We start from the raw sequence: 21,446 nt of genomic DNA on the forward strand, positions 1-21,446 counted from the left end.
AGAAGTAGATCTGTGGCTCAAGTATGAGAGCACTAGCCTTGAGCAAAGAAGCTCAGGGACAGCACCGAGGACCAGCACATATGATATAAAAAACCATGTTAGGCTGAGGTTGAGTGTGGTGGTCCATGCCTCTAATCCCAGCACGTAGAGTCAACTGAAGAATGGTTGAGAGACTGAAACTAGCCTGGACTACAGAAGCCAGTTTCAATCCCAGTCTCAAATCTGTCTGTCTGTCTATTATTTTTAAAGACTCAAAGAGAATATAACTCAGTAATAGAATGCTTGTCTAGCATGCAGGAAATTCTGAGTTTAATTACAAGAAAAAAGAGGAAAAAGGAAAAGTCTGTGAACAAAATCAAGCTGGAAGCAAGGTGCTAGTGGCTCACACCTGTAATCCTAGCTACTCAGAAGGCTGAGATCTGAGGAACAAAGGTCAAATTATCTCCAATGACCCCCCAAAAAAGCTGGAATTGGAGTTGGGGCTCAAATGTACCAGCCTGGATCAAACATTTTTATTTACTTGTGTGTGTGTGTGTGTGTGGTGGGTGGTCCTTGGGCTTGCACTCAGGGCCTGGGCTCTGTTCCTGAGCCTCTTTGTGCTCAAGGCTAGCACTCTACCACTTGAGCCACAATGCCACTGTCAGCTTTTTCTGTTATGTGGTTCCCAGGAATCGAATCCAGGGCTTCATGCATGCTAGCCAAGCACTCTACGGCTAAGTCACATTCCCAGCACCTCAAAAAAAATTTAAAAGGCCCTGAGTTCAAGTCCCAGGTCGGGCACACACACACACACACACACACACACACCCCAAGTCGATCAGGGGCAATGAGGTACGAATGGGTGGGATCGTGCCTTTACCAGGATCAGGGAAGGCCTTGTGGAGAGGGCTGAGCCGGGACCGCAGACACTGTGGGAAGAAGGGGCACAGGAAAGGCAAGGGGCACGGGCATGGGCCCTGCATGCGAACTCCAATCCATCTCCTCCTCCTGAGATCCCAGGTTCCAGGGATCCCAGGTTTCTCTGAGCCCAGCTTCCCACTCCGGCGGCGGGCGGCGGGGGGGAGGGGCCTGCATCAGGGGGCGTGGCCTGCGACGGGCGTGGCGTCAGGTATGGCATGCCGAGGCCCCGCCCCCGGAGGAGCTGTCCCGGAGCCGATGGGCGTGGCCTGCACGCCCTGAGGCGTGGTCTTCCAGGGGTGTGGCCTGTGGACGCCGCACCCCGGGAAAACCCACTGGGAGTCCGCGGGCGTAACTTGCGCACCTGTGGGGCGTGGTAATATGGGGGCGTGGCCTCTGGACGCCCCGCCCCGGCGGAGCCGCCCTGGAAAAAACGCCGGGAGCCTCCGGAGCCGGGAGCCGGGAGCCGCAGGTCTGTGTGGCCGGGACGCAGAGGGCGCAGGCGACGGCGGGGACCCTCCGCGGCCAGGTGGGTGCCGGACGAGGGTCCCAGGGGCCCGAGGAGCCACGGTAGGGGAGCGGGGCGAGGCCTAGTGCGCCTGGGGTCCGCTGGCCGTGCGAAGGCAAGTTCAGGCCTTGGGACGCGGAGGCGCCCCCACATCCGGGCTCCTAGGGGCTGGGGAATCTTGCGAGGGGGCGGAGGCCCTCGGGGGGCCTGTCTAGGGCCGCACCCCTTTACCTTGACACCCCCCCCCAGCAAGCGCAGGTAAACAGGCGTAGGGCGGGGCCTAGGGGAGGGGGGCCCTTGTGACGGCTGCGAGCTGGGAATTGGGGTGCGCAGGCTGCCCAGCTGGGGTGTGGCGGCCGGCTTGGGGATGCAGGATGGTTCACGCAACTGGTGTGTGTGCACGCTCGCGTGCAGCGGCTAGGGGAGCCCGCTGTGGGCATGGTGGAGATGGGGTTGTGGTGGGGATTCTCCTGGCAGGGGTGACGGACGGGGCTGTGCCGCTTGCACACGAGCGTGGGGCTGGTGTGTGTGGCTCACAGCCGAGTGATGGATGGGGTGCCCGTAGCTGTGTCGGGGCGCCTGGCTGAGGGGCGTGCAGGTGGGGGCTGTGACTGCGTGGCTGGGGGTGAGTGTGAGTGTGGGAGTCAGGCTGTTCTGTGGCCAGTGTGGTGTGCAAGGCCGGGTCACCTGTGTCACCTGTGTGCTGACAGCTTGGTTTCCACTGCGGGAGGGTTTGTGTTTGTTTTGTGCTCTGTGCAGGTCCTGGGCTTGAACTTAGGCTTGAACTTAGGGCTTTGCACTCATTTCAAGCTTGGCGTTTTCACGTCAAGCTTGTCTATCTAGCTTGAGCCCCAAACTCCACTTTTGATTTCTTTTTTTGCCAGTTCTGGAGCTTGAACTCAGGGCCTCAGCGCTGTCCCTGAGCTTTTGCTCAAGGCTAGCACTCTACCACTTGAGCCACAGCGCCACTTCCAGCCTTTTCTGATTATGTGGTGCTAAGGAATCAAACCCAGGTCGTCATGCATGCTAGGCAACAACTCCACCACTAGGCCACCTTCCCAGCCCCCTCCACTTTTGACTTTTGACTCTTTGCTGGTGAACTGTTCATCAGTAAAAGTCACCCAGGTGTTACTGGTTAATTGAAGTCTTTCAAGGTTTGCCTAACTGGGCTGGCTTCAAACTATGATCCTCACATCTAAGCCTCCTGAAGAGCTGGGATGACAGGCGTGAGCCCCCTCGACAGCCTTCATGGTGCTATGATGGGATTTTTGGCTTTATGGTGATGTGAAAATGTTGTTACCTTTTGTAAAAGGTGACTTCAGATTTTGGGAAATGAAAAATTTGGTAGGCTGGAGGCTCAGGGACTTATGCTTGCTAGATAGAGGCAGGTCCTCTACCACCTGACTCATGCTTCCAGCTCTGAAATTTGGGATTTTGACCTCATCTATTTATTTTTTGTTGGTCGTGGGGCTTGAACTCTGAGCCTGGGTGTTGTCCCTGAACTCTTCAGCTCAAGGCTAGCGCTCTAACCACTTGAGCCACGGTGCCCACTTGAGCCATGGCACCAGTTCTGCTTTTCTGATGGTTCATTGGAGATAAGAGTCTCACAGACTTTCCTGCCTGGGCTGGCTTTGAACCTCAATCCTCAGATCTCACCCTCCTGAGTAGCTAGGGTGACAGGTGTGAGCCACTGGTGCCCAGCTTGACCTCTTTTTTTTTTTTTTAATATTTGTTTGTGACACTAGGGATGGAAGCCAGGGCCTCCCTGTGCCAGACAAGCCGCCTCTCCCTGGAGCCCTTCCCAGGCTAGTGGTCTGCATTTTGTTCTCTTCTGACTTTGGGCAGCTCCCTGTTGGCCCAGAGATCACAGGGGAAACGATCACTCTTCGTATCTGAGATACTACCGCTTAGGGCTGGCCAGGCATGTGTGGTGGCACATGCCTGTAACCTCAGTACTCAAGAGGCTGAGGTGGGAGGATTGTGAGTTCCAGGCCAGCTTGAGCTGCAGAGTGAGACCCTGTCTCAAACATTGGGAAGGGGTTCGGTGGGGTGAGTGCATGAGAGCACTGCATACGCGCGTGCACACACACACACACACACGCACGCACAACTTCGTGTAGAGTGAGGTGCAGGGTGGTGACTGGATGAGGGGTCCCCTGCAGTGTCCACAGTCCCCAGTGACCCTGGGCACCCACCGCTGTCGGTGTAGGAGCTCACGTTCAGGCCAGTCTCCTCCCAGTGCATGGTTCTGTCTGCCCATCCAGGCGGGTGGGGCCAGCATGGAGATGGGGGGTTATTAGAGGAAGAGGGGAAAGTCCTAGCAAATCCAGAGTAGGAGATGGGCTAGAAATTGGGGCTCTCTGCTCAGGGCACCCTGTAGGAGCAAGACAAGCACATGCGAGTGCCCTGGAGTTCGGTTGTATTTTCAGAAGGGAGGTGGTGGGGAGCTGAGAGTTTCCACATGTTTTGGCTTTTCTTTCCTTTTGTGCCAGTCCTGGGGCTTGAACTCAGGGGCCTCACACTCTTGCATGGCTTTTCCTCTCAAGGCTGGTGCTCTACCACTTGGGCCACAGCTCCACTTGTAACTTTATGTTGGCTCATTGACAGCCAGGCACGGTGGCTCACACCTGTCATCCTAGCTAATTAGAAGGCTGAGCTGTGAAGGCTCTGGTTCAAAGCCAGCATAGGCAGGAAAGTCCATGAGACGCCTATCTCCAGTGAAACACCAGGAAACTGGAAGTGGCGCTGTGGCTCACGGTGGCAGAGTGCTAGCCTTGAACTAGGGATAGTGCCCAGACCCTGAGTTCAAGCCCCATGACCAACCTTCCCTCTCTCCCCACCCCCCCGCAAAAAAAGTTCCATTGACTTTGCTGCTGGGGCTGACTTTGAGTTGCGTTCCTCAGCTCTCAGCCTCCTGAGGAGCTGAGACTACAGATGGGAGCCAGTGGGGCCTGGGAATGAGGGAACCTGTGTGTGGAGAGGCTGTGTGTGACTGGTTGTACTGGGAAGAGGGAAGTGTGGGTGTGTGGAGTTGTTTCTGAGAATGAGGCTTTGTGTCTTTCAGAAGGGGTGTGGGGTGTGTCTGTCTGTGGCAACCCCAAGACTCAGCAGCACCAGCAGAATGTCTGCCTGTGTCTGTTGTGGCCAGCCACATACAGTCACGCTGGGTCCCCACCTCCCCACGAGGTGTGGGACCCTCAGGTGTCCCCCCGCCAGTCCCCTCCGTGGGCCACACCTGCAACAGCATGTGTGTCTCAGCAGGCCTGGCTGGGCTGTGATGGATGGTGGGGCCTTACTGTCTCCTCGGGGTTGCCAGAGCCCACACCTGAACCCCTTCCCCATCTCCCAGTGGAGGTGGCGCTGCTTCCGCTCCCAGCCCCACCCACCCCCTAGTGGTCTGACTGGTTCCCAACAAAAACACCCCAGAATGAGCTCAGGGGCGCCGCCTCCGCCTCCACCCGCCCCGCCTTCCCTGCCGGCCACCCGCCAGCGCTAGGCTGGGCGTCTGGGAGCCTTGGGGTGCGCACGGCCGGCCAGGTGAACAGGGGGCACCTGCCAGCCATTGGCCCCAGGTAACCACACACGGGAGGGGTATGCTGTTGACCTAGGGTGGAGCCCTGGGGTCCCGGTGGTACAGGCGGGCATGGGGAGGGTTTGGGGGTCTGGCCCGCGTCATGACTCCCCCATCCCTCTCACCCCTCGCAGCCATGTCGGTGCAGGTGGCGTCGCCGGGAAGCGCGGGGCTGGGCCCCGAGCGCCTGACCCCGGAGGATCTGGTGCGGCAGACGCGGCAGGTGGTGCAGGGGCTGGAGGCGCTGCGGGCGGAGCACCGCGGCCTGGCCGGGCACCTGGCCGAGCGGGCGGCCCTGGGCCCCGGAGGCCCCGAGCTGCTGGAAGAGAAGCAGCAGGTGGTAGAGCGGTCGCTGGAGGCCATCGAGCTGGGGCTGGGCGAGGCTCAGGTACGGAGGCTGGGCAGGGGACTCGGGCCTGAGGGTGCAGGCCCTGTGGGGGGGCAAGTAAAGCCGGGGGGAGCAGGCAGCACTGGGTGGGGTGTCTCATATATATCAAGCACCCCTAAGCCAGCAGAGCAGAAGGTCCTGGTGAGAGCTGGGGTTCACTGGTGGGGTGAAGCCTCTGTGAGCATGGGCATCTGGGGTATCCCGGTGGAACGGGGGTGTCTGCAGCTATGTGCAGGGTGGGGCAGCAGCCCCGGCTTGCAGCTCCTGTCCCGCCTCAGGTCCTGCTGGCCCTGTCAGCCCACGTTGGCGTGCTGGAGGCCGAGAAGCAGAGGCTGCGGGCACAGGCGCGGAGGCTGGCGCAGGAGAACGCGTGGCTGCGGGAGGAGCTGGAGGAGACGCAGCGGCGGTTGCGGGCCAGCGAGGAGGCTGTGGCGCAGCTGGAGGAGGAGAAGAACCACCTCCAGTTCCTGGGGCAGCTGCGGCAGTATGACCCACCCGAGGACAGCCAGGTGCACCAGGTCCACCCCCCAACTTCCCAGAACCACAAAGACCCCAAAGGCCAGGGAACTCCCGCAAGCCCTGGTACCGAGCCAGGTGCGGTAGCTCACACCTGTAATCCCAGCACCTGGGAGGCCGAGATGGGAGAGTGGCGAGTTGCCAGCCAGCCTGGGCTGCAGTGGCTGGTCCTCATGCCCCCGCCATCCCATCCTGTCCCCCCATAGAGGCCCGAGTCCCCACCTCGCCGAGACAGCCTGGCCTCCCTGTTCCCCAGTGAGGAGGAAGAGCGGAAAGGTGGGTGCAGGGCTCAGCCACATGGGGCGGGGCTGGGGCATGGAAGACCCCGAGGTCTGTCCCCAGAACTAGCCACGACCAGCCATCCTGTCCCCCAGGTCCTGAGGCAGCAGGGGCAGCCGCGGCCCAGCAGGGGGGCTATGAGATCCCTGCGCGCCTGCGCACGCTGCACAACCTGGTGATCCAGTACGCAGGCCAGGGCCGCTACGAGGTGGCCGTGCCCCTGTGCCGCCAGGCCCTGGAGGACCTGGAGCGCAGCTCGGGCCACTGCCACCCGGACGTGGCCACCATGCTCAACATCCTGGCGCTGGTGTACCGGTGAGGGGGGGGCTGGGGCTGCCCCTGGGGAGGGGTGACGGTGGCAGAGCCCTGGCGGGAGCCGGCTAAACCCAGCCTATGGCCCTGATGTCACCACTGCCCCACAGGGACCAGAACAAATACAAAGAGGCCACAGAGCTCCTCCACGATGCCCTGCACATCCGGGAGCAGACGCTGGGCGCTGAGCACCCCGCGGTGAGTGGAGCTCAGGGCCAGGGGGTGGGGGCCAAGGCTGGGTCTCACCGTGCCGTCCTCACCCCCAGGTGGCTGCCACCCTCAACAACCTGGCTGTCTTGTACGGGAAGCGTGGCCGTTACCGTGAGGCCGAGCCCCTGTGCCAGCGCGCCCTGGAGATCCGGGAGAAGGTCCGTCCCCAGCCCCCATCCATCCCCCTGCCACGCTCTCAGGCGCCTCAGCCCTGCAGGATTAGTCCTGATCCCATCTGCTTCCACCCCCTACCCCATGGGGTGACCTCCCACCCCTGGTGGCTCCCCAGGTCCTGGGCGCAGACCACCCGGACGTGGCCAAGCAGCTCAACAACCTGGCGCTGCTGTGCCAGAACCAGGGCAAGTTCGAGGACGTGGAGCGGCACTATGCCCGGGCCCTGAGTATCTACGAGGCCCTGGGGGGCCCCCATGACCCCAACGTGGCCAAGACCAAGAACAACCTGGTGAGGCGCCTGGGCTGAGGTGAGGGGGGGGCTCAGTGAGCAGAAAGACACCAGGGACCATTCTCGAGGAAGTTGGGGGCCAGAGGCAGCACAGGCCTTTATTGGGGTGACCCAGTGAGGTAGAGTTGCTGTCCCCCAACTTCACAGAAACTGAGGCACACAGGTGTCAGGTGGTAAGACTTGAAACAGGAAGTTGCCTGGCTTGAGAACGGTGCTGGGAGTGGGGCTCCCCAAGAAGAAAGCTCCTGGCCTCCCAAGATGGGAGCCTGAACACTGCCCTGCCCACAGGCCTCCGCCTACCTGAAGCAGAGCAAGTATGAGCAGGCCGAGGCGCTGTACAAGGAGATCCTGGGCCCGGAAGGCTTGCCGGCCGCCCTGGGTGAGCCCCGCCCCTCCCCACCCCCTCCCCCACCTCTTGGGGTCCTCATCATGTTCCCCTCTGTCTCCTCAGGAGCCCCTGGCACAGGCACAGCTGGTGATGCGGAGCAGCAGGTGAGGGGGTGGGCTGCTTCTGCTGGAGGTAGGAAGGGAGGACTGGCCCCTGACCTCTGGCCCCTGACCCCCCCCAGGTCATCCATCGGAGCAGCTCCTTCTCTAAGCTCCGGGAGTCCATCAAGCGCGGGAGTGAGAAGCTGGTCTCCCGCCTCCGCGGGGATGGCATGGCAGGCATGGCCGGGTAGGTGCGGGGCTGGCGGGGCCGGCAGGACCTCCCTGGCTGCGCCCCGAGGCTGAGTCACGTCTGTGCTGTCTGTGCAGGATGAAGAGGGCCATGTCGCTCAGCACGCTCAATGTGGACGGTCCGAGGGCCTCCAGGACGCAGGTGAGGGGGTCCCCAGGGCCAGGAGGGCTTGGGGGATGAGGCCAGGGTGACACAGAGCTCCAGCTGCGCCTGTGCCACCCCAGCTCCCTGCCCGGCACCTGAGCGCCAGCATCCAGGACCTGAGCCCGCGCTAGGCGGACAGCACGACAGCTGCGACGGCCCGGAGAGTTGGGGGGCAGAGGCTGGTGATTAAAGGCTGCGATCCCACGCCGCGTGTCTGTCACCTGGGGGGCGAGCGTGGGCACTGGGCTCACAGCTGCTGGGCGATCTGCTCCACTCGCCGCAGCGTCTCCTCTGACTGCAGCTGCTCCAGGCTGAGCAGGGACAGGCCCAGCTGGTCCTCCTGCGGGGCGGAGGGGACAGACAGGCTAGGATGAAGCACAGGCGCGCCGACCTGGCGAACCCGGGGGCGGGAGGGGGCAGCCAGGGCTCACCCGATGGAAGGGCTGCGCCATCTGCCGCAGGAAGTACTTGGCAACCTGGACGCCCTCGTCCACAGTGAGGTTGAGGTTGGCGTCGGTGAGATGCTCCTGGATCCAGCGGGGCAGCTTCCCCCGCTTGTCGGCCCGGGCAAAGCGCTTCAAGCACAAGGGGAACAGTGGGTGTGAGGCCGTGCTGCTCCTAGCCCTGGAAGGGGACCTCCCTTCCAGCAGCGGAGCAGCGGAGGCCTCCCCCCAGGCACCTTGTCAGCGAAGACCATGAGGCCGTAGTCAGTCTTGCCCCTGATGGCACGACCCACGCACTGTGCCGCATGGCGCATGGCGTCGAAGGTGAGGAAGTCATTCTCTCGGATCTGGAACTGGTCCCGCAGATACTCCAGCCGGGCCTGTGGGTGGGGGGGGGGCAGGGGATGGACCGGGTCCAGAGGCAGAGACCCAGGGCCAGGCCCTCCCGTCTCAGACTCACCTTGAGGATGCGGCTCTGTGTGTAGACGTAGGGGACCCCGAACATGATGACAGCACGCCCGTAATGGTGAACTAGAAGCGGGAGGGAGTTACAGGTGTACCCAGCACCACCCATCCTGTGTGCCTGGGGGGGCGGGGGGAGAAGAGTACTCACCAAAGTCGATCCCCTCGGACACCTTGCCCCGTGCCACAGAGAGCAGGATGGCTCCACGGCCATTCTCACAGGCCTAGAAGAAGCCGAGGCTCAGGGTGTCACCCCTATGCTGCCCACCCCCCCTGCAATGCCTTCTGGGCCCTGCCACCTCCACCCTCATCCCCACCTCCTGGTACTTCTCCAGGGCCACACTGGTCTCAGCCCCATCCTGGGTCTCGATGAAGAGCAGCTTGTTCCTCTGGATGTTCTCGAGGATGCCCTAGGACAGCACCAGGAGGTTGGGCTGGGGTGGACTCAAGGCCCGGCCATCCTGGTTAAAACCCAGGCCAGCTGCTGCCTCCTGTGTGCAGCAATTCCTCAGCTCACCTGGACACGTGGGAGGGGAAGAGGGGGTGTGGCCCACAGTGGCCAATCAGGCTACACCATCCTAGCTAGCAATTGGTGAGGCGCTGACTATAAGCCAATCAGAGGCTGCTCTGATGTCAGGATGCAGCCCCGCCCTCACAGGGGAGTGCTTTCCCACCAAGGTAGAGTTCCATGGCCAGGCCTGACCCCACTGCATACACAGATGGGCCTGAAGGAAGCCCAGGAGGCTTGTCATGAGTTGGGAACAGACAAACATGACCCAGGGTGGCCTTGAACTTAGGGTCCTGCCTCTGCCTCTGCCTCCCAAGTGCTGAGATTACAAGCATGTGCCACTATGTTCAACTCAAAGGCTTACTAACTGGGATGTAACTGATAAATGGAGTGCAGGGCTGGAGCAGCCATGTCTTCCCACTCCTGCCAGTCACCCAGCACTTCCACAACACCCCACACACTTCCCGGGGTGCCATTCCACATTCACCCCAAGTCCCAATGCACCCCTCTAGAACATTCTCCTAGCCACAGAACCCAGTGAGGGCCACTCCTGCCTGCTGTCCCAGTATCACACTAAGCCACAGGTGCTGAGGGATCCAGTCACAGCTCAGGGAGCCTGGAATGGAGGAGGGTGGATACCTCTATCGGGAGGGGGGGGGGCCTCTGAGGCGGTGGGCTGGGGACTGGAGTACCTGCTCATACCAGGAGGCCACAGTGCTTTCCATGTACTGGTAGCTGGTGAAGAAGGCCACGATGCCATCCGGGACCACGGCGGACATCTCCAGCAGCAGGTTGCCGTAGTTCCGGATCACCGCTGTGGGGGCTGGGCGTGAGGGGCTCACCGGGCCTTGGCGTCCTCCCCGCAACCCATCTTCTACATGGGCTTCCCCAAAGCCCCAGGTGGAGTGAATTACTCCCCAGCCCCCCAGAGGTGGAGCTCAGGGGAGACAGCACTGAGCACAAAGCCGCAGGGACCATGTCACCCCAGGAACCCACTGGCAGCCCCACAGACGGCTCACCAATGTCTTCCCGGGTCTCGAATTTGGAGCTGATGGCCACCTGGTCGTTCCCACGGCCGATGATCTGCAGGGAGCAGAGATGGAGTTGAGGACAGGGCAGGTGCCCATGGTGGCATCATTGCGCAAGCCCCACAGACACAACATGGGTGACCATCCCCTGCGCTGCTCAGAGCCAGTCTGAGCACAGAGATGGTGACTCACCCGCCCCATGTCACACAGCAAATAAACAGCCAGGGAGGAACAGAACCAAAAGCCTGTCCACACTCCTCACCAGCAGCCCAGGTTGTGAAGCACGCCCACCCCTGTGCACCCCATAATCACCTTGTGTGCACCCTACACGCCCTGTGCAGTGAGCGGGCAGCCAGTTCTTGCCCACAACCCTTGGCGGTCTCCATACCATGGGGCAGAGGCAGACCCGGGCCAGCGTCATGGTGAAGGTTGCCATGGTGACGGGGTGGAAGTCCAGGATCTTGGGGTAGATGTCCAGCGGGGACAGGGTCTGCCACAGGGACAGGAGGGCTGTTACCAGTGGGGCAGTGGCAGGACCCGAAGGGGGAGCAGAAGCAGGGCCAGGGAGGTGGGCCGCACCCCAGATGTGATGATGACAGACTGGAAGCGCTCAAACACGGGTTTGATGGCCAGGGAGGCGTCCATGCAGCTGTGGGTGCAATGAGGCGGTAAGGACCCGTCTTGGGCTGGGCCGGCCCGGGGTCCCCACGGCCACGCGGGCAGGGCCCACCTGAAGTGCAGGACAGGGTTGGCGATGGTTGGGGTCCTGTCATCAAAGGGCTCGATGATGATGGTGAAGCCTGAGTGCACAGAGAGGCACGAGGGTCACAGTGGTCACTAGCTAGGATCCTGTCACTTCACCCTAGTCTCCAGGCCTGTGAGCAGACAGGGCTGCGCCCCAGACATGAGTAACAGAGCACAAGGCACCCACCCTACAACCTGACTGCCACCCCCAGCCAGCTGCCAGCCCATGCTGCCCAGCCCCCCTCCCCCCCTGCTGTGGAATCCCAGCCAGGCTCTGCCCCAATCCTCCTGGGACACCAGCATGCCACCACCTCTGGGTCACTGGCCTCCTCCTCATCCCCCCAGGGCCTTTGCCATTTTCTAGAGACCTCTCAATGGGCGCCCTCAGCACGGGCAACCTTTCCCATCCAGACTGACAGCCAGGAGGAAGGGCCTGCTGCTTCATGGCCCTCTGTGAGCAGCTGTCTAGGTAGGGATGGGGAGGGAAGAATAGCAAGGGGGCAGACGGGGTTTGACAGAGATGGACATGGAGAGGAAAGTGCAATTCAGGTAAACAGGGCTAGCCCGGCCTGCTTGAGCACCAAGGACTACCAAAAAGAACCATAAAAAATGGCCCGAACACAGGAAGGAACTTCCTGAATATAGTCCCAGGGGCACAACAAATAGGGGAAAGACTCAACAAATGGGACTACTACAAGTTAAAAAGTTTCTGCACAGCTAAGGACATAGCCACCAAAATAGAAAGACAGCCAACGATATGGGAAAGGATATTTACCAGCACAGCAACAGACAAAGGCCTGATATCGGTCATCTACAGAGAACTCAAAAAACTAAGCCCCTCCAAGCCCAATAAACCTATTAGGAAATGGGCAAAGGAGCTAAAGAGAGACTTCACAAGAGAAGATATAAAAATGGCAAAGAAACACATGAGGAAATGCTCAACATCCCTGCCAGTAAAGGAAATGCAAATAAAAACAACCCTGAGATACCACCTCACTCCAGTTAGAATGGCCTATACTCTGAACTCAGGAAACAACAAATGCTGGAGGGGGTGTGGGGAAAGAGGAACCCTTCTCCATTGTTGGTGGGAGTGCATATTAGTACAACCACTTTGGAGAACAGTATGGAGGTTTCTCAAAAAGCTCAATATAGACCTACCCTATGACCCAGCCATACCACTCCTAGGCATCTATCCTAAACAGCAAACCCCAAGATATCAAAAAGACATTTGTACTTCCATGTTTATCGTGGCACAATTCACAATAGCCAAAATATGGAAACAACCCAGATGCCCCTCCACAGAAGAATGGATCCAAAAAAAATGGTACTTATACACAATGGAATACTATATAGTGATTAGGAATGGTAAAATATTGTTATTCGCAGGGAAATGGTCAGAACTCGAACAAATAATGTTGAGCGAGACAAGCCTAGAACACAGAAAACAAAGGGGCATGATCTCCCTGATATATGACTGTTAACAAAGGGAGATGGAGAGACAGTAGAGACCAAGTCTGTGAAACAAAAACTGCTTGCCAAATAGTATTCCCCGGGGCTGGGAATGTGGCCTGGTGGTAGAGTGCTCGCCTCGTATACATGAAGACCTGGGTTCGATTCCCCAGCACCACATATATAGAAAAGAGCCAGAAGTGGCCCTGTGGCTCAAGTGTCAGATTGCTAGCCTTGAGCAAAAAGAAGCCAGGGACAGTGCTCAGGCCCTGAGTTCAAGGCCCAGGACTGGCAACAAAAACAAATTAACAAAAAACAGTATTCCCCACAGGATTGGGGCAGTGACCCAACAGTATGTAACTAAAACCAAACAATTACTCAACATATAAAGGTCAAAAATTGACCTCTCAGGGGAATACAATAGCTCAAAAGCTAGGTATGTACGTTCATATAAGACTACTGTCGACATATGGTCTAATATTGACATTACATTTAAAGCCCTAGGCGAACTTTCTTAGGCGTGGCCACGTGGCTACTGTATATGTTCTTGATACATTGTATATTGTATATATGTCTACCTGACCTAGAGAAGAGATAGAAAAACAGGACGTAAGATATCACAAGAAATGTACACACTGCCCTACTATGTAACTGTACCCTTTTTGCACACCTTGTCAAAAAATTTGTGTTCAATTAATAAACAAATAAATAATTTTTTAAAAAATGGCCTGAGCCAGAGACTGCAGGAGACCTCAAGGCCACCATAGGCAAAAAGTAAGAGTCTCCTCCCCCCCATATAAAAGGTAATGTAAAGCAGAAAGGACTGGACACAAGGTTCCAGTAGTTGAGCATCAAGTTCAGCCTCCAGTACAGCAAACACTAGAAAGCACCCAGCACAGCCTGGGGCTGGGCTGACAGCTGTGTCCCCTCCACCCGCTGCCAGGGTGACCTGCTTTTCTGCATGCGTGGAATTTAATCAGGGATCAGACAGAGCTGTGGGTGACCTTAAAGCTGAGGTTGGGGGTGGGGGTGAGGAGACCATCCCTCCTCCCCCAAGCCAGGAAATGGCCTCACCCCAATTACCCTACAACCCTTTTCTCCCCTCTCCTTCCCTCCCTCCCCTCCCTCCCCTCCTCTCCTGTGCAGGTCTTTGTCCCATCCCTCCTAAAAGGGCTCTTCTCCTATAGCCTCCAGGCTTGGCGGGACCCACGGGAGGAGGGAGCTCACCCTTGGCGTAGGTGCTGACCAGGGTGGCGAAGTTGGCGAGCAGGGTGAGCGGGGAGAAGTCGGCCAGATCGGCGATCTCCAAGGTGTGCAGGAGGGAGCGGAGGCGCTCCGCACAGAATCTGGGAGAGGGGAGGTGGAAATGGGTCCAGGTAAACACCCCCGGGTCCGCAGCCTGCCTGGCACTGTCAGGGCTCTGTCAGGTGTCTCCCCAGGTAACTGGAGGGGTCTCTGGGCGAGCCCCAGACTGGTCAGAAGCCTTGGGCTCTCCCAGTATCACCACACCAGTGACACTGGGGACAAATCTGTCTCCTCTACTGTGCAGCCCTGCTGTCTCAATCACCACCTGGTGCCCAAAACTCAGCACAGGGGTGATGGCTGAGGCTGTCTTTGATTTCACAAGACCCCAGGGGCCTATGAGGGAGGTGGGTAGGGACCACAAGGGGCGTGGCCGCTCCTGAAGGTAGGCGGGATTACACATGAGGGGGCGTGGCCTCATAACGGGCACCTGGAAGGGCTGGGCAGCTCAGGGAAGGGGCAGAGCTACCTGCTTGGCTTATGTGGCACCATGGGAGAATGGACGGAACTACACGAGTTGCAGAGGGACTGGGTGGGGCTACTTGCTGGGCAGGGAGGTTCAGAGTGGGTGGGCGGAGCTTCCAGGAAATGGGTGGGGCTACCTGAGGGGCTTGCGCTGGATGCACACCCGCTGGGCCAGGCTGCCCAGGAAGGCCGGCGGGCTCTCCTGCACCACGTGCTGCACGCGCAGCCGCCACTTCACATACTCCAGCAGGCGCCGCAGGAAGCCCAGGAAGTGCTCTGCTGTGCGGATAGAGCCTGGAACAGCCTCTGTGGGGCAATGGGGTCAGCAGGTGTTCTTCCAGTTCCTGGCAGGGGGGGGGGGGGGGGGAAGGGCAGTGGCAGGCAGGGGCTCACCCTGCAGCACCTCGTCGGGCAGCACGGGGTTGGCCAGGTGGGCGTCCGTCTCCCGGGCAGCGCTGGCCTCCCGCAGCCCCTCCACCAGGCGCCTGTACTCCTCTCGCAGGCGCTGCTCATCTGTCTCCTTGATCCTGGGGGGGGTGGGGTTGAGAGAGGCTGGATCAGGGCTGGGGGGAGCCAGGGCCACCCAGTCCAGCGGGTCCTGCCTGTCCCTCACCTGAGTACTGTCTTCTGCAGGGTGTCCAGGTTGCTCTGACAGCGGTCCAGGGTGCGTCGGGTGAGGTTGACGCTCATGGAATCGATGCACACATTGTCTAGGGGGCGGGGGGGGGGAGCCCACCTTGGTCTGGATGGTGGGGACGGGGGTCTTAGGCACCACCCTCACCACCACCACGCCTGGCTCCCTCCTCACCAATATTGTGGGCCTCGTCAAACACCACCACGGCCTTGCGGGCTAGCTCCTTGGACACCAGGTCAGCAATCTTGGGATCCAGAAGGTAGTGGTAGCTGTAAACCACCACATTGGCGTGCAGGATCTGTCAGGAGAAAAGGGTGACCCTGGCCCGCCTTCCAGAGCCCACACCAGGCCTGACAGGACACAGGCCGGAGGCCCAGAGGGGACACAAGGCAAGAGATTCAGGCAAGGCACACTGAGGGATGCTATGGGTATGGGGCCTGTACACAAGCAGACAGCCAGACAAACCTGTAACCCTCAGCCCCACCCCACCAGCCTCCTCACTGAGTAGCGGGCGAGGAAGTATGGGCACCAGCCCTGACGCTGCCCCAGAGCCTTCAGATCGTCCAGGTTGTAGATTCCAGCAGGGAGGGGCACCTGGCGCCCATGGGTGTCAAACTCCTGGGGAGAGGGGAGAGGCCAGAGGTTGGGGAGCCAGCTGCTCCCAGTATCCTGGCCTCCCCCCGATGGCTGACCCCTCCCCCAGGAACCTCGTAGAAGCGGCAGTGGGGCAGGCTGGCATCCTGCTGGTACTGGGCCCGCACGTAGGAGGCAGTCAAGCTGTGGCACTTCCCATCCACATCCTTCCCGAAGCGCAGGGGCGTCACCTACGTGGGCAGGGGGCACAATTAGCACAGATGAGCGCCAGGCCCACTGCTCCTCCAGTGTGGGCCTCCGTGCAGGCTCATGGATAAATTGCCAGCCTTTTTTTCCTGGCAGATGCCCTACTATTTGAGCCACACCCTTTTGCTTTTTCAGTTAGTTTTTTTATTTTGTTTTGTTTTCCCCCAGAGAGGCTCTCACTTTTGCCCAGGCTGGCTTAGAATCTCAGTCCTCCTGCCTTCACTTTCTGAGTGGCTGGGATTATAGGTTTGCACCAGCACACTCAGCCCTCTAATATTCTCTTAGCTCTGTGAGCATGCTAAGGGCTCTCCCTGCATTACCCATGCATCAAATGTAGGATGAAAACCTTCGTTCTCCCCCACTTAACAGAGAGGAAGACTGAGGCACAGAGACACATAGCTAAGGAGTTCAAGCCAGCCTGTCAGACTCTAGGGACTGACTCTCAAACCTGGCTGGGGAAGTGAGGAGACTCCCCAGAGGAGGGCTGCTCGCCTGGGCCATGAAGCAGGAGTCAGAATTGGACAGTTAGAAGGGAATTTTGTGAGTAGCCCCTGAAAATTCTCCTAGAGGCCTGGTGTGGGAATTTAGGACTCAGGGCGGGGGGGGGGGGAGGGTCTTAGGAGAAAAGCATGATGCTCACCTCGGGGTGAATACACAGGTTCTTGCGAGAGCTCAGAGCCAGACCCAAAAATGGCAGCTTCTCACCCTCCTGCTTCTCATAGAAATTAAGCAACTTGCGCAGCTCCTCAATCACCTGTGTTGAGGCATGTGGTGTCACTGAAAGTACCTGTCCTTTCTCCTAGCAGCCTCTGGTCCCCAGCTTTCCAACCTCCCAGACCTACCGAAGATCCCCGAGGTGTCCCAAACGCACCTTCTCAATCTCGGGCACTGTTCTCGAGCAATAGATGAGTTTGGTGACCTCCAGTGGGTACGCCTGCCAAAGACCAATGGTTTCAGCCCTCATCCAGCTCCTCCCTCCCACACAGGCAAGGGAGTCACTTACCCGCTGGTAGGCCATAATCAGAGCCAGAAGGGACACTGTCTTCCCAGTACCTGAAGGCATCTCCAAGACTCCATGACCCTGTGTGTCAAGACAGGACAAGGACACAGGCCCTCAAAACCCCAGGGACATAAACTCTGGGGACCCTCTCCAAATGCCACCATCTGAGAAGAGCTGGACAAGCCTGTTTAAAGTCCACACTTGCCGGGCGCTGGGGGTGCATGCCTGAAATCCTAGCTACTGAGGAGCCTGAGATCTGAGGATTGTGGTTCAAAGCCAGCCCCGGCAGAAGAGTCCATTAGACTCTTATCTCCGTAAACCACTCAAAACATGGAAGGGGCACTGTAGCTCAAAGTGTAGAGAGCTAGAAAAATAGGCTAGAATCCCATTTTTTTTTTGTGCCAATAAGAGATGGAACCCAGGACATCATGCATGCCAGAATTGCACGCTACCACTCCACTCCACCTTTTTTTTTTTGCCAGTCCTGGGCCTTGGACTCAGGGCCTGAGCACTGTCCCTGGCTTCTTCCCGCTCAAGGCTAGCACTCTGCCACCTGAGCCACGGTGCCCCTTCTGGCCGTTTTCCATATATGTGGTGCTGGGGAATCGAACCAAGAGCTTCATGTGTAGGAGGCAAGCACTCTTGCCACTAGGCCTTATTCCCAGCGCCCCACTCCACCTTTTTGTTTTTATTTTTATTTATTTTTTATTTATTTATTTTTATTAATTGAACATAAATTTTTTTACAAGGTGTTGTGCAAAGAGGGTGCAGTTACATAGTAGGGCAGTGTGTACATTTCTTGTGATATCTTACAACCTGTTTTTCCATCCCTTGTCTAGGTCAGGTAGACCCATATGCAATATACAATGTATCAAGCACATATACAGTGTTCACAGACTTGGTCTCTACTGTCTCTCCGTCTCCCTTTGTTAACAGTCATATATCAGGGAGATCATGCCCCTTTGTTTTCTGTGTTCTAGGCTTGTCTCACTCAACATTATTTGTTCGAGTTCTGACCATTTCCCTGCGAATAACAATATTTCACCATTCCTAATCGCTATGTAGTATTCCATTGTGTATAAGTACCATATTTTTTGGATCCATTCGTCTGTGGAGGGGCATCTGGGTTGTTTCCAAATTTTGGCTATTGTGAATTGTGCCGCAATAAACATGGAGTACAAATGTCCTTTTGATATCTTGGGTTTTGCTGTTTAGGATAGATGCCTAGGAGTGGTATGGCTGGGTCATAGGGTAGGTCTATATTGAGCTTTTTGAGAAACCTCCATACTGTTCTCCAAAGTGGTTATACTAATTTGCACTCCCACCAACAATGGAGAAGGGTTCCTCTTTCCCCACAGCCCCTCCAGCATTTGTTGTTTCCTGAGTTCAGAGTATAGGCCATTCTAACTGGAGTGAGGTGGTATCTCAGGGTTGTTTTTATTTGCATTTCCTTTACTAGCAGGGATGTTGAGCATTTCCTCATGTGTTTCTTTGCCATTTTTACATTTTCTCTTGTGAAGTCTCTTTAGCTCCTTTGCCCATTTCCTAATAGGTTTATTGGGCTTGGAGGGGCTTAGTTTTTTGAGTTCTCTGTAGATGACCGATATCAGGCCTTTGTCTGTTGCTGTGCTGGTAAATATCCTTTCCCATATCGTTGGCTGTCTTTCTATTTTGGTGGCTATGACCTTAGCTGTGCAGAAACTTTTTAATTTGTAGTAGTCCCATTTGTTGAGTCTTTCCCCTATCTGTTGTGCCCCTGGGACTCTATTCAGGAAGTTCCTTCCTGTGCCTATAAGTTCTAGTGTCTTTCCTACTCTGCCCTTCAGTAGTTTCAAGGATTCAGGTCTGATGTTGAGGTCCTTGATCCATTTTGCCACTCCACCTTTTTGATGGTTAATGGAGATAAAAAGTCTCAGGGACTTTTCTGCCTAGGCTGGCTTTGAACTCAGATCTCAGCTTCCTAAGTAGCAAAGATTATAGGTGTGAGACAGGTGGTACTGGGCTTGTACTTTTATTTTGTGAGCACAAGTTAATAGTAAGAAGTTCCACTGTGATATTTACACACATGCATATGATTTACTCTGATCAAATTCATCTTTTCACCTGGCACTAGTGGCTCAAGACTGTCATCCTAGCTACTCAGGAAGGAGAAGGCCGAGATCTGAGGATCATAGTTAAAAGCCAGCCTGGATTTTTTTAGGTAAAGTCCATGAGACTCTTGTTTTTTGTTTCTTTGTTTTCTTTTTTTTCTTTTTTTTTTTTTTGCCAGTCCTGGGCCTTGGACTCAGGGCCTGAGCACTGTCCCTGGCTTCTCTTTGTTCAAGACTAGCACTCTGCCACTTGAGTCACAGCGCCATTTCTGGCCATTTATGTATATGTGGTGCTGGGGAATTGAACCCAGGGCTTCAAGTATAAGAGGCAAGTGCTCTTGCCACTAGGCCATATCCCCAGCCCTTGTTTTTTGTTTCTTGGGTTTTTTTTTTTTTTTGCCAGTCCTGGGCCTTGGACTTAGGGCCTGAGCACTGTCCCTGGCTTCTTTTTGCTCAAGACTAGCACTCTGCCACTTGAGACACAGTGCCACTTCTGGCCGTTTTCTATATATGCGGTGCTGGGAAATTGAACCCAGGGCTTCATGTATACGAGGCAAGTGCTCTTGCCACTAGGCCATATCCCCAGCCCGAGACTCTTAACCATAATTAACCACCAGAAAATTGGAAGTGGCACTGTGGCTCAAAGTGGTAGAGTGCTGGACTAGAGCAAAAGAGCTCAAGGACAACTTGAGCAAAAGAGCTCAAGGAGAGTGCTCAGGCCCTGAGTTCGAGCCCCACAACTGACCAAAAAAAAATATTTTCTATATTACCTTTTCATGGTACTCCTGACTGTACTGCTTTTGAGACAGGATCTCCAGAACTCAGTGTGGGCTGGCCTGGAACTTGCCATCCCCCTGCCTCCACCTTCTGAATATCTGAGACCTCAGGGGCAGACCACCACGCCAGTCCCAAGCCCCATTTCTGCCACCCCTTTATTGAGTGGTTTTAGCCACACATCCTGACCTCTAGGGCCATAGTACGCTAATCTTTAAAATGGTCCTAAGAAGCCCCAAGTCGCAGCACGCCTTGAGTCCAGTGAGAACCTTGGGGGTACACACCAGGCAGTTTCTCTTGGATCCCAAATCTCTTTTTTTGCCAGTCCTGGGCCTTGAACTCAGGGCCTGAGCACTGTCCCTGGCTTCTTTTTGCTCAAGACTAGCACTCTGCCACTTGAGCCACAGCGCCACTTCTTGCCATTTTCTGTATATGTGGTGCTGGGGAATCGAACCCAGGGCCTCATGTATACAAGGCAAGCACTCTTGCCACTAGGCCATATCCCCAGCCCCCTCTTTAACAACAAAAACTTGAGTACTCAGTACTTGTACTTAGTACGGATGCTAAGTATCTCACCTCAGGGTTTCTCAAACTCAGCTCTACTGACATTTGTGGCTGGAAATACTTGATTATTGGGTGTAAGGGTTGCCGAAGAGCTATCCTGGGCCCCCCAGGCCTCTTTTTAGTGTGTCCAGAGTGGCTTCATCCCCACAGTCTAAGAAGTAGAGACTTTTTCACCTCCACCACACCATCCCCTCGATTTCTGTTTGCCCCTTGGTGCTGAGATGGAACCCAGGGTCTCCCTAGCACCCCATTTTTCAAAACAGGACACTGGCGGGGTTAACAACGCAGGGCCGGGAGCCTGGGGCGGCCGATAACCACCATGATTTTAAGTAAATAACAGGAGATTTGGGGTCTGGGAGTTCTAATGCCCTGGAGGCCCTCACGCCCCCCGATCCCCCTGGGGCGCCCCCTTCCCCAGGGGCGCCCCCTTCCCCACCCCACCGCCCTCACCTTGGCATCCAGCGTGCGTTTGAGCTCCAGCATGTAGGAGAACTGCTCCGGGTAGATGTAGTCGTACGGGAAGTAGACCAGCAGCCCGTCCACATTGAGCCTGCGGGCGGGAGCTGCGGGGTCAGAGCCCCGGGACCCCGCTTCCGCCTCAGCGCCCCCTGACACCCCGTCATCGCGCCCGACGCCCCCAAGTCCCTTCAGCGCCTCCTCGCTACTACCGTCCTGTTACCGCTCGGCCCGATATCCCCACCCCGCCCTTCTGCTTCTCGTCCCGCCTAGGCCCGAGGCTCGCCCACGGGGGACCCTCATCTTCCAGACGCCCGCTGCCCCCCCAGGAGCCGCTAAACCAGGGCCCCCGCTCACTTCATGGCGGCGGCGGCGTCAAGTTGCGTCCCCTCGCCCTTCTCATGAATATTCAACGAAGGGGCGGGCAAGGCAGGAAGGCTAATGCTTCGCGTCATTGGCTAATGCTTCACGTCACTCCGGCGGGGCGGAGCCAATCAGGATGTTGCGCGTGCGCACTTTCATGGAAGGGCGTATACTCAGGCTGAGGATCGCCGAGGGCCAGGAACTCACCTGGAAGGAAGAGAACCGAGAGGATCGATCCAATTCATCAGGGTGGCAGCTTCTCGGGTCCGCCCTGATTGTCTGAATAAGAACTCACCAGCGCTGGGGATATGGCCTAGTGGCAAGAGTGCTTGCCTTGTATACAGGAAGCCCTGGGTT

At 57.2% G+C, this 21,446-nt stretch overlaps 2 protein-coding genes across 3 annotated transcripts; one reads left to right on the forward strand and one right to left on the reverse strand.

Moving 5' to 3' along the window:
• The first annotated feature begins 1,331 nt into the window (after positions 1-1,331).
• On the forward strand, positions 1,332-8,172 carry Klc3 (kinesin light chain 3). The gene is made up of 13 exons (XM_048369341.1): positions 1,332-1,426; positions 5,111-5,364; positions 5,643-5,873; positions 6,087-6,156; positions 6,255-6,474; positions 6,582-6,669; positions 6,738-6,839; positions 6,971-7,144; positions 7,433-7,523; positions 7,596-7,636; positions 7,714-7,820; positions 7,901-7,964; positions 8,048-8,172. Exons 2-13 carry the CDS (start codon positions 5,113-5,115, stop codon positions 8,096-8,098), a joined length of 1,491 nt encoding a protein of 496 aa, XP_048225298.1. The 5' UTR covers positions 1,332-1,426; positions 5,111-5,112; the 3' UTR covers positions 8,099-8,172.
• On the reverse strand, positions 7,545-21,122 carry Ercc2 (ERCC excision repair 2, TFIIH core complex helicase subunit). Of its 2 annotated transcripts, XM_048369339.1 has the most exons (23): positions 21,084-21,122; positions 20,721-20,820; positions 16,846-16,923; positions 16,714-16,776; positions 16,483-16,596; positions 15,710-15,826; positions 15,504-15,620; positions 15,177-15,300; positions 14,982-15,078; positions 14,762-14,895; positions 14,506-14,674; positions 13,829-13,947; positions 11,139-11,208; positions 10,988-11,057; positions 10,797-10,898; positions 10,400-10,463; positions 10,073-10,194; positions 9,190-9,282; positions 9,024-9,096; positions 8,871-8,941; positions 8,647-8,790; positions 8,399-8,542; positions 7,545-8,307 (listed from the first exon to the last, which is right to left on the reverse strand). In XM_048369339.1, the coding sequence occupies exons 1-23, from the start codon at positions 21,086-21,088 to the stop codon at positions 8,215-8,217; spliced, it is 2,283 nt and encodes a 760-aa protein (XP_048225296.1). In that variant the 5' UTR covers positions 21,089-21,122; the 3' UTR covers positions 7,545-8,214. The 2 variants fall into 2 exon arrangements, with proteins under 2 accessions (XP_048225296.1, XP_048225297.1); XM_048369340.1 differs by lacking the exons at positions 7,545-8,307; positions 8,399-8,542; positions 8,647-8,790; positions 8,871-8,941; positions 9,024-9,096 and having other exon boundaries at positions 9,256-9,389.
• Between the last annotated feature and the right edge of the window lie 324 nt (positions 21,123-21,446).

This window comes from Perognathus longimembris, chromosome 20 (assembly GCF_023159225.1).
Source record: "Perognathus longimembris pacificus isolate PPM17 chromosome 20, ASM2315922v1, whole genome shotgun sequence".
Taxonomy (NCBI): Eukaryota; Metazoa; Chordata; class Mammalia; order Rodentia; family Heteromyidae; genus Perognathus; species Perognathus longimembris.